Source organism: Mercenaria mercenaria, chromosome 4, assembly GCF_021730395.1.
Source record: "Mercenaria mercenaria strain notata chromosome 4, MADL_Memer_1, whole genome shotgun sequence".
Taxonomy (NCBI): Eukaryota; Metazoa; Mollusca; class Bivalvia; order Venerida; family Veneridae; genus Mercenaria; species Mercenaria mercenaria.
This window is the reverse complement of record NC_069364.1, coordinates 45,456,797-45,469,847: the sequence shown is the minus strand read 5'-3', so window position 1 is coordinate 45,469,847 and position 13,051 is coordinate 45,456,797. Positions and strand designations below refer to the sequence as shown.

Sequence of the window (13,051 nt, the reverse complement as noted above, 5' to 3'; positions counted from 1 at the left end):
TAGCAAAATGGTGTTTATATTATTAATAAACTCAACAAGTTTTCTAACTCTACACCTGTTTTTTTCCTTTGATTGCCAGAGAGATTTGAATGAATGTTTTACGCAATGTTTAATGAGTATTTTATTATAATAAAACATAGAAACGATCATAGCCTGGTTTAAATTCATTTAACCGTAAGGGTAACAATAAGGTGACCCTGAAAGCAAAAGACACATAACTAGTCAATTCCAAATCAATTCGATATACTTTCAAATTCACTGACAATTATTAAGCCTTTTTGAAGTTATGCCATCTATAGAAAAAACATAAACAAACAGTTACAAAATTGTAGATATTGAAAACAAATGAAGAACGGTTACCAGTTCGTATAATAGCCTAATGTTAATTTGCAAAGAAAAATTGTTTGCTGATTGAAAAAAAAAAATGAATGAGTACCATTTTTATGCTAATGAAATAAAAAACATAACATTTGTGGTTATCTAATATCTATATTTAAACTTTGATATCGTTTAATATTTGTACATAGATAGTATTTCTAAACGCCCACATATTCCTGAAATAACTACATGCGTAAACCACTGGAATAGAGTTTAAATTGACAGCGTAGACCATTTAAGATAATGCTTGAGAGAATTTGCACATTTCATACTATCTCACAAACATACTAAATCAAACCGAGTTTGCTATTTATTCGTCCTTGAGTTCTGTGCTTCCGAAGGGATCTTTAGATCTGTCAACCGTCAGTACAGTCAAATTATGTTCGCTAGAGTTCGACGGGACCAGCAAATGTGTTCGCGATATCAGTAGAACAAGCCAACATGAAGTATACATTATATAGACCTAACGATGAGTTTGAGCCAAAAAAAAAGCAAGCGGACAATCCGAATTCAAGCAAACGAAGTTTGACTGTACTAGTCTTTATAAAAAAACGCGCCATAGATTTTTTCTACCTGTACTGTATACAGACAATCAACCAGCATTTAAAAAAAAATAGCATGGAAACGTAAATTTTAGAAACAGGAGAAAGATAGCTTTCATAAATGAAAAAAAAGTATCAGAGCGTACGAAAAGTTAAGCTCATTCTGTAGAAATAACTTTAGTCGTTTTGAATTTTGCCAGTCTCAAGTGCAAAAAATCTACACGAAGTAATATAGTTTACTTCTCAAATTCATAATTATCACGAAAAAAATGTCAAGTTTATATTAAGAAATAGCAAAAATGGCGAAAATATGATTTTTATAACATACAAATGCATTTATTAGCCTTTGAACTTGTGCTGTGACCTTACTAAGACCCTTAGAAGGCGACAGCTCCCCCCTGAAACTTTACCAATTTTTATAAAGTTAACAAAGAACATGATTGTCGGGCATTAACAAAAAATGCCATCAAACGCAATTTCTAGGCCTCTTTTTTGGATACATAGGCAGACTAAAAGTAGTGATATCACCAATTCATCTCAAACTCTTCATACTATACATTCATACTATATATTTTAAATCACGGTTATCTAGACTATTCGAAAAATATGTATAGGGCTGTTGCACTTGCTGTCATGCGTCGGCGTCCGCGTACGTGTCCCGAAGAAAGATTTATAAATTCGAAAGGATTTTATCTGATATTAGAGAATAAAACTTATCTGCTCAGATTATAATAGCCGAAACATGTTTGTTGGTGTATTTTTAAAGCGTTGTTACAAGGTGCAAAATAAAGACAAATGAATAGACATAAATCTTAAAAAAAGACTTCACATTTTGTAATATAGTACTAAACATTATGATAGCCGTGCAATATTCCCTTGAAATCAACACAAGAACAGAGAAACAAATGATTGTTTCTGTATTTTCTTAGACTGACATGGGGGGTCATTTTGTCCTACTTTCATGTTTATCGTTTTTCCGTAATCGGTCGGAAATTCTTCCGGATCACGTGATTTTAAAATTGTTTCAAACGAATATCTGTTTAAAGACGCTCGACAAAATTACTGTATTTCCATGATGGTAATTATACACGACTTGCACGAAAAATATGAAATGTACAAAATTTGTTTAAATTTGACAGTGACATATATTAGGCCAAGACAATGTGTTTAATGTCTAAAATCTTATTAAATTAATGCAGCCATATGTACATAAATCAGTGTATTTAGGTAAATTTCAATCACATTTTGTTTCGGCAGTGTAAGCCAGTTATTCATTTATATTCTTAAAACTATACTGAAAAGAGATTAACTGAAAAAGTTTGCAGACGAAGTTGTAAAAACACTTTTATTCGGGAAGGGCCTGAATTGTCCTCCCACAAACTTGTAGTATAGCTATTTATTACCTGTATTATAAGAATGATTTTCATGAAGGTTTTGTGAGTTACAAAATTGTTGAATTCCATGTGCTAAGTTTGTAAAAATCACGTTATTGTTTGGGCATATAGTATATTTTGCATTTATTTATAAATTATAGCCTCGTTTCGGAGGATTCTTCCGAAAAAATCCGAAGATGCTCGACGGGTTCGTAAGCAGTCGGAAAACATACTTTCTGTTTGACATAGGCAATATTTTTTGTTTATTTGTTAGTTATTCGTGAATATAATCATGACTATTTGGTCAGATCTGATGCAGTGAGCAATATTTTCAGTAAATAGGAAGTCTCAGCTACAAACTCTGGTCTTCATATAATACTCGTTCGGGTTTTAGTAATGGACCTTTAAAGTTGTTTTAATTAAGTTGTGAATCTCGAAAACCCTATGTTGAAATAGTGAATATTCTGCATGATGAAGAAAGCAATACCTGTACACTTATCCATTTTTTCCTTTTCGTGTGGTGGTGCACATCATATCATTCTTACAATTGATTCAATGTCAGTAGTTCTACAGTTAAAGAACAAATACAGGTGCTAACACCAACACTTGATACGGTATCAGAGAATAATTTGCAGTTACCTTCACATTATGAATGGTCAAACTAGTGTTAACTTTCTAAATTCAAAATGAAATAATTTTTTAGTGTTTCATGCGAAATGAACGACAGAGTAGATCGGCAAATCCATGGGCCGTAATAGCAATTTTTGTTTAAATTTCCCGATCTTATTTGTTTTGCATCAAATCAATTCATTTCTTAAATTTGCATTATTTACATTAAATTTCCTTTCCATTTGCAGACAAGACTATATTGTAAATTGCACATTTGTGTTGCATTTAACCTAAAAACAGCTTCCCAGCTATTTTGTTCACCAGACGGAACAACTGTAACGTCGTCTAAGGAACGTACTCCCTGACTATACGCACATTCGTCAAAACAGCGGTCCGTCATCCCTAAGTAGCACTGGTGTCACTTTGATGCCTTTCCTTTTGCTGTTCATAGAAGATGCGCGTCATGATTTTTAATTCTTCTAGTAGTAATGTACTTATTCAAGAGGGAGAGGTAGGTGGGTGGGTATGGTTTTGTTTCTGTATCCCTCTATAATGTTTATTTAACATCAGATTTAGTTACTGGCCCTGTGACTGGGGGAACTTGACGTGACTTACCAGTTTAAAGGTGTATTTTTACTGTTAGGAATAACGTAGTTTGAGATAAGGTAGTAATAAATCCATTAAACTGACACACCTTGTTTGGATCATCAAAAACCTGATCAACTTGAGCAGGAAATCCCTCACCTTTAACCTTCTTGTGCAATTACCCATTCTATAGCTAAGAAAGCCATTGAGAGTGATCTTGTGTCAGACATAGATTTGTCTGATACTTTCATCAATGAAACATTTGATACTGAGATAAATAATTCTGCTTCATCAAATCTTTCTGTTCAACTAAGGTCATAGGTTTTTCACAAATAAAACAATGATCCTGAAATTTCATTGTTGTTTTAAAAAGCTGTTAGTGAAGAAGATTTCTCTGTCTACTATTTTGTTCAACATAAGATTTTATTGAGAAAATGGCGGCCACCAGATGTCCCTGTTATTGATGAATGGACAGTAAACTACGACATTGAGGTCCCAGAATTTTATCATCAGGAAATTCATATCCTGGCCCATGAAACGCCCATGTACCACAAAATCTAAATCAATTTAATTGGCCTAATTTAACAACTGATGTGTCCAAATTTTGTAAATGCTGTCACACATGTCAATAGGTAGGCAAACCTAATCAGAAAATATACCAAAGGCACGTAGCCAATACCCGCATTTAATAAATCTTTCAATAAAATCATAGTGTTTGTCCCTTACCTAAGACTGAACAGGGAACCAGTACCTTTCGACAATCATGTATTAATCAATAAGAATTTCTAAAGCTATTCCGTTAAGAAACATAAAAGCCAAATCCATTGTTAAGTCTTTAACTAAAGTTTACACATTTGTTGGTCTCCCGAAATCTGTACATTCTGACCAAGGTTCCAACTACACCTCCGCATTTTAAAAACGCACCACTTGATATGTACACAAATTACACTTTCTGAGTGGACCAATTTATTCATTCTTGTATTATATAGTAATCTCAATATCTCTTCCATAAGATGTGCAAAAATGAAAAAGATCTATAAATAAAAACTACTTATTTAAGATGTTTATATCTGGTACCCCTCAGTTTCAAAATTCACAACATAGAATAGAATTTTTATTACTTATTTCATGCATAAAGTCTTCCAATATTAATTTAAATGATACCAAATGTCTTTTTCCAATACACTAGTCACTTGTCGCTTAATTAAAATTACATTTATTCAAAACCACTCATCCGTGACTTATTATGCACAGGTAAGACGTTTAGCACGTGGCAGCTCTCGGAGGACATACTAGATACTGACATACTGGTCGTCTGTGAATTTTGACTTGGAGGGTGGTGTTGTTTAATAGGACGAAATGAACAGTTTTTGTTAACCGATTTTTGTTAAATGTTCCTTGTTTGTGTACCAGATAATGATTTTATGTAATCACATAAAAATAATGGAATTGTCATATAAAATAAAACTGTATGACCCATTTTCTGAATGGTGCGTTTTTAAAGTGCGGAGGTGTATATGTTTAACATATTTTAAACAATACAACATAACTTAGGCGTAAAAGGTACAAATCTTCAGCCTTTTATGCAGAAAATCAAGGCAGTCAAGGTTATAATTTGCAGACTGCTCAAAACAAAATGAAATCAGAATATGATGAATGTTTTGAACCAGGTGATATAGTTTTAGCACTTTTACCTATCGATGGTAAACTCTTAAAAACTAGATACTGTGGTCCTTATACGGTTGAAAAGTCAGTGATCTGCATTACATTATAAACATTGCACGGAGGCACAAACAAAAACAATTATATCATATAAAATGTTAAAAGAATACATTAATGGAATTAACGCTGTCCCACAACCTATTAGTGATAATTAGCCTATTAGTGAGAAAATTGAAAATTCAAAAGAATGTGAAGTTGAACATAATAACAGCACTGTCTATGTTCAAATAAAACTTCAGAATTCAGACATTCTTAAACCCCCCGGATAAGAAACGTTTTCATTTGGAACCTCAACAAAGAGAACATCTGAAACAAATTTTCCACAAGTTGTTTCCAGACATATCTTCTAGAACTGATAATAATCTTCGGTGACATTGAACTAACAGATTCTACTCCAATCAACATCCATACAGAATGAACCCAACAAACAAAAATATCTTAAAGAAGAAATTGAATATTTGTTGGACCAAGCAAGTGTAACTTGAGCTTTCCATGTATTCTTGTTCCAAAAGCTTACCGGTTGTGTATAGATTATAGGAAAGTTAACAGCGTTACAAACACTGATTCATTTCCAATACCTAGAGTAGACGACTGTATTGATAAAGTTTAACATGCAAAATTTGTAACGAAACTTGATTTGTTAAAAGGATTTTGGCAAGTTCCTAGACAGAGCAAATCAAGTTTCAACAATGTTTACGTCTAGAGGATTAATTTATTACAATGGCATTGGGAATGAATAATTTCTCCTGCAACATTTAGATGGCTTGTAAATTTCAATATTTATGGACTTAAAGGATGTGATGGATAGATTAAATATGTCATATATACATGTACCATGACACTTTGCAAAGTCATCTGTTGACCATAAAGGATTTCTTCAAAAGAGTCAGTGAAGCAAACTTGACAATTAATTGATCAAAAAGTGAATTTTGTAAAAGCTTGTTACTTTCTTAGGTCAAGTTGTTGGATAGGGTCAAGTAAAAATGATTGATGCTGCTAAGGTTGAATCAATTTGTGAGTTTCCATTTCCAATAAAAAAAAAAGAAATAAAATGAAATAATAGAGACAACTTTTCTCGGTATAGCAGGATATTACAGAAAATATTTTCCAAGTTTTTCTTCTATTGCTGAACGCTTATCCAAAATTTATCTGAAATGATAAATGCCAAAAATCATTTGAAAAATAATTGAGGCCATCCTCAAGTGTGAATCAGTTCTTTTGGCACGAAAGTTTGGTAAAAACTTTTAAAGTTAGCAATAGATGCTAGTGATATTGGTGCTAGTCTGTTATTTCTTAAAGAAATTCAATAAACAGCAGGAAAATTGTAAAAGAGTGTCTATCTATTCCTTTTGCAATACATCACTTTGAAATGTATTTAAGAGCTACCATGGACCCTATTGTCTTAGTGACCATAATCGCCTCACTTCCAGAAACAAAATGAAAAATACAAATCAAATATTGTTGAGTCTTTCACCCCAAGAGTATGACATGGATTAATGTTATGCACTTTTTAAGATATTTGAATTGTTATCTTAATGAATATTTTTATTGTAAATAGTTGCTGGTTGTTTTTCTGTTACTTTTACTAAATGTATCAAGCAGTTCTTGACTTTGATGCAACAATATGTTCAACAGTGATGTGTTATGGTTTAATTTCGTAAAATACTCATGAATGAGTTGCGTGATGGATAATGACTGACAGACTGAGGATCAATTATTACGCGCTTGTGAAAACCAATGTGCATTAGTTAAATCCGACTATAACACTAAAATACTAATTATATCATTTCTAATGATTATTTTTAAGCTTTTTGACAATGATTTTAAAGATATTGTATGGGCGGCGGATACCGCCAAAATTAGTAAATATACAATCCATTCATAAACAAGTCAGTCAGTGCAGTGCATTTCAATGCCGTCTAGTCTAAAACTCCATTCCGTCCGATATATTTACATTCAACACATTGTATTTTGAAACCATTTAATACAAAACTTCATTCTATCCATTTAAACATGGAACGATGCATTGAAAACCTTGTTGCGATGCACCGTAATATGAAATCATCCAACAAAACATGATACCATGCAGCCCAATTTGAAGCCGTTTAACACAACGTGAGTACGTGCAGTGTAAGATGAAATGATTCATTACAACTTGACGCTGTCTAATGCATATTGACACCGCTTTGTGTAATTGAGAGCGGTGTATTAAAACTTGATGCCATGCAGTCCAATGTGAAGACGTTTAACGCAACACGAGTTCGTGCAGTGTAAAGTGAAACGATTCATTAAAGTTTGGCGCCGTCTAATGCATACTGAAACCATGTTGTTTGATTTGGAGCGGCGTATCAAACTTTGATGCCATGCAGCAAAATGTGACGAGTTTGACCTGTTATAAATATAAATTATGGATCAGTTTTACATAAAAAAAACATCTTGAAATTTGTCCTAAAACCAACTCTGTGGTACTATTCTTACATTTAATTTTAAACAGTTTCTGCGATTTATCTGAATATTAAAAGGGACCTTACTTTCGTGAAACATCTTTCTTCCTATGTTAAGCATTTTTTGTTGTTGTTGTTGTTGTTGTTTTGGTTGGACAGGGTCTTTTTCCGTTTTTAAACAATATTTCATTTAAGTTGGAAAGTCAGTTTCCTGGATTTCATACGACCTGTTAGGAGATCCTAGAGAACGTAGCAGATACTTGTGGATATAAAGTTAATACTAGTATGTATTCAAGGAAACTGACTGTCCAACTTAAATGAAGGACTGTTTAAAAAACGGCTCAGTTAGGCTGAGCGCAGATGTACGGATCTTGGGGTCGCGAGTCCGATGCCCGGGCTTGTCGTTCTCCGTGACGATTTGATAAAAGACATTGTGTCTCACACCATTCATCCTCAGATTCATCAAAGACCTACAGATCAGCTCAAGCGGAAAACCCACTTTCCGTTTTTCCTCGAAGGAAATATCTTGCATAGCGAGGAATTCCTCCGAGTACTGCCTAATTCTGACTCGGAGTACCGACTGTTATAGTTTTATTACTTTAGCGGAATTTCGTCGAGTCACTCCGAGAAATTACTTGACGGAACTCCGAGTCGAAATTATACAGGTAACACTATAATGATTTCCGGTATTTTATGGCCACTCCGCGCGACTCCGAGTCTGTAATAAACAATAAATCGGTCATTTCGAGTGCCTCGAGATGATTTGACGAAACTTCGAGGCAGTATTTCCTTACTTGGACGAATTGTTTTTGTACAATTAGCTTGTTCTTTTAATTGAATGTATGAAACTGTTGTGAATTTGTATATTGAAATAGTTTCTGACCATGCGAATTAGATTAAGAAGTATATTTGTGTATAAAAAACTAAATTATTAATCATACGAAATTAAACAAACTTTCAAATCACCGCCGTTAAAGTCAAGTCATTTGTTAAATTTTGATATTTAAATAATTTCTGACATTGCAAATTAAATTTAGGAAAAAAGTCGTGTAATTATTTATGCACTTAATTAAGAATAATTTATAAATAGATAAACGTTAAAATAACACCCGCTAAAAGTAAATTGTTTAGTATGATATTCAAAATCAATGCAAATTAGATGTAGAAGTAAATTTATGTAGAATGGACTAAATTATTAATCATATATAATTTAACAAAGTTCCAAATGAGCGCCGTTAAAGGAAACTGCTTTGTTAAATTTTGATATAGAAATAATTTCTGACCGCGAATTTATTTTAGAAATTAAGTCATGAAAATGCACTAAATTATGAATAATTTATAACTAGATAAACTTTTAGAATACCCCCGCTAGAAAAGTAAAATGTTAAGTATTAAGAATTATATAAAACAAAACACAATTTCAAATAACTGCCGTTAAAAATTGTTATTTGTTAAATATTATATTGAAATAGTTTCTGACAGTGCAAATTAGATTTAGAAATAAATTGATGTAAAATGCACTAAATTAGAAACTGTATAAGACTAGATAAACGTTAAGATAATGACCGTGAAAGAAAAGTGACCTTTATTAATTAATGAAAAGTATAGGAGAAAATGATTAATTTTCATTATGAAAATGGTCTTTCTTTCATTCATTTGGAAGGAATTATAAATAGGATAAAAATACTTCTGCCGTATCCACTCAAAAAGTGATGAAATATCATAAGTAAACAGAAAAATTTGGTTTATTTAAAGTACGATAAAAAATACTTCAGTATTATTTTTATTTACAAATTCTGTGTTATTTCGCTTATCACTGTGTAAAATATAATCACCCTGCTCCGAGTAATTTGAAATCTGTCCTCGAAGTTACTCGAAGGCCCATTTAAATTTGTATAGGTAATTAATTATTCGTCTCGGAGTCCCTTCGAGTGACTTCACATAAATCCTCGGAGTCAGATAGCGAAATTCCTTGACGGAAAAATGGCTTACTCGAAGAAACTTCGAGTCGGAGCCTTGGTACTCGTTTTGGCCATCCTCCGAGGATCGAGTAGAATGGGTTTTCCGCGTAAGCTGATCTGTATAATATACATTATAGGTCTTTGGATACATGTAGAGAAGTTGGCAGTTACCTGCTGAGAACAGGTGTGTACTGGTACAGAATCCAAGAACACCGGTTAGGTTAACTGCCTGTCGTTACATAACTGAAATACTGCTGAAAAACGGCGTTAAACCAAAAACAATCAAACAACTCCCCCCCCCCCCCCCCCCCCCCCCCCCCCCCCCCCCCCCCCCAACCCCCACCCTCAATCCCGACCCAGAAAAAAACAACAAACAAACAAAAATTGTGAAGTACATTTAAGTTTGATATACTGTCTAAAAGCATAAACATGTAAACATAAATTTCATAGGATTAAAAATTAACTCAATTTTGTCATTATTTTTTCTTTTACTGATTCTGTTTCACGAAGCATACTTCTGACAAAGCTTTAACAGAGAAGAAAGATGTTTCACGAAATAAGGTCTCTTTAAATATTGAGATAAATCGAAGAAAATGTTTAAAATTAAATGTTAGATTTTTACCACAAGGTCGGTTTTAGGATAAATTTCAATACATTTTACGTGAAAACAAGGAAGAATATCCAACAGGGAAAGCCACGTTCCAAAAACACAGCCTCCCCAAAGGCACACAATCACAACACTCACGCACCACACATACAAACAAAATAAAAACACAAGGACAAAACAAACAAATACAGGAACAAAGTGGGGCACCGCCTTGGAACGGTTAGTGGCAAAACCACCACTAGGGAGTTTAAACCGGTTTATGGTGCACCTAGCCTCACTCTTAGCCCCATGTTCCAAAGTCACAAGACAGTGTAAATAAAAGTTATACCTAGCTGCCAGGTGAAACCCTAACATACGTTAAGGCAACAGAAGGCACGTAATGTAAAACTGATCCAAAATCAATATTTATGAAAGGTCAAACCTATGAACTGATAGTCTTATTAACCTTTTACAATGCACGTACTGGTGTTTCGTTAAACGGTTTCACACTTGGCTGCATGGCATCAAATTTTGATACGCCGCTCCAAATCACATAACATGGTTTCAGTATGCATTAGACAGCGCCAAACTTTAATGAATCGTTTCACTTTACACTGCACGAACTCATGTTGCGTTAAACGTCTTCACATTGGACTGCATGGCATCAAGCTTTTATACACCGCTCTTAATTACACAAAGCGGTGTCAATATGCATAAGACAGCGTCAAGTTGTAATGAACCATTTCATCTTACACTGTACGTACTCACGTTGTGTTAAACGGTTTCACATTGAGCTGCATGGTTTCATGTTTTATTGGATGATTTCATATTACGGTGCATCGCAACAAGTTTTTCAATGCATCGTTCCATGTTTAAATGGATAGAATGAAGTTTTGTATTAACTGGTTTCAAAATACAATGCATTGAGTGTAAATATATTGGACGGGATGGAGTTTTGAACTAGGCGACATTGAAATGTATTGCACTGACTGACTTGTTTATGAATGGATTGTATATTTACTAATTTTGGCGGTAACCGCCGCCCATAATATTGTATGTAAACAGAACGATAAGTCTTGCATTTTTGCGAAGTTGTTTCTTGTAACGCAATTTTTTCTGATAATTAATTAAATTAGATTAGATTAGATAAATAAATAATAACATACGTTTAACAACAAAATAAACACATGTTAAAGATGTAATTCAACAAAAAAAAATAACCATTGTTATCGCTTAGTTTCAGTTTGACACCAGGATACACAATTGCCTTCAAGAATATACAAGATCCCAAAACAAAGTGCTACACAATCATGTTCCCCCTAGGATTGTTCAATATGGAATTGGTGGAACTGCGACAACACTACAGTTTCAAATTTTATGTGTTTTGATGGCTATTATTCATGAAGATGAAGTAAACTCTGTCGGTTGTTACTTCAATAAGCAGCCGTCAGCTAAGTATACCGTTGTCAAAACTCATGTCATTCGAGATATTATGATTCGGTCATTACCTTTGAATTCTTGGATTTTCATAACATCTAGTAACTCATTGCCTGTCATAAAAAAACAAGAGCTCGAATTGACTAAACGTAAGATTAAAAATATGAAAATAGAAATCCCATATATAGCTGACATTAGTATGGTTTCTAAACGTGGTCATTTCATTGCGTATGAATACCAGTCTATATTTCGTGTATCAGACAAACAAATGGAGAAAGTGACTGAATACCTGCGCTACTGGGATATACTAAGAGTATGTTGCGGAAAACAAATGTCGGCGGACTGGCGATGGCATTTATTGCACACAAAACATTTTACACCACACCATGAGCTACACAGTTCATCATACCCAGCCTGCGAAATGTACAATATCAGTGCAGTAGAACAGCTTTTTATAAAAACAAATATTTATCAAAAATATGCACACGGACCATCACTACATGATATTATTGGAAAAATATCAAATGTTGACGGCGATATGGATGGTCATTATTGCGAGCGCTGTAGCAAAAATATTTCAGAAAAATATTTAGGATTTAACCAAAATTGTGCTTAGGAAAGGGTTATAAGAAACAGTCAGTTATAAAATCTTAAGCTTAATCAGCGCCTTTGTCTTCTAGCCACGTGAAGAGTTCCATTTTCTAAACATTCACGCTAGCAGTGAAATAACAGTTACTAAGTTTAAAAGAAATACTGTTTTATCACATAATGCAATTCAATGTGGATGCTGCTTTTCTTCAATGAAAACTGGACATGACTAATTAATTTGTGCAATTTTGGTCAGACAGTAGTACGGTAAAAATAATTTTGAATAGCGATAAAAAACGTGATTTTAATAAAAGATATCTGAATATATGTGATTTATTACGGCAATTACAATAACCAGCACTCTCCATATTCCGAACATCTACAGGAGGGTTGATTTTTTGTCTTAATACTTAAAACGTGTCCAATTAAAAGAAATGAAGGGGAAGCTGCTTTTATTTTTTATACCTTTTTTTAATATTGTGACTTCATATTTCAGTTTACCTGTAAGAATAAAAATAAAACCTGATCTGGCTCTATTAATTGCCCAGTCTTAGTATCAAGTTTACGCGCCAAATGGTTATATACAGTGCATTCGCGGTGCTACGAATCGCAATTTAACGAAATACCGGTATACTACGAAATTGTGTTGTGGTCCCGGCTGCTTTCCTTCTTATTTTTATGTTACAAGATCGCGTTTTTACGAAAATACAATTTTACGAAAAATGAGCTCCTATGTATTGTTATGCCCTTAAAGCCTGTTTTTCAACTTGTTTTAATTGCGATTTTACGAATACCTGTATCGTCTAAGTTTTCACATCTTCCAGAA

General features: G+C 33.5%; 1 protein-coding gene across 1 annotated transcript; it reads left to right on the top strand.

The window, feature by feature from the left end:
- The first annotated feature begins 5,803 nt into the window (after window positions 1–5,803).
- Window positions 5,804–12,751, top strand: LOC123562512 (uncharacterized). The gene is made up of 2 exons (XM_053541070.1): window positions 5,804–6,223; window positions 11,438–12,751. The coding sequence occupies exons 1-2, from the start codon at window positions 6,200–6,202 to the stop codon at window positions 12,251–12,253; spliced, it is 840 nt and encodes a 279-aa protein (XP_053397045.1). The 5' UTR covers window positions 5,804–6,199; the 3' UTR covers window positions 12,254–12,751.
- Window positions 12,752–13,051: the final 300 nt, after the last annotated feature.

Coding starts and splice junctions, on each gene's coding strand:
- LOC123562512 (XM_053541070.1), top strand. CDS start 6,200: ATGCTGCTAAGGTTGAATCAATTT. Junction 6,224..11,437: donor TGCTAAGGTTGAATCAATTT/GTGAGTTTCCAT, acceptor GTTATCGCTTAG/TTTCAGTTTGACACCAGGAT.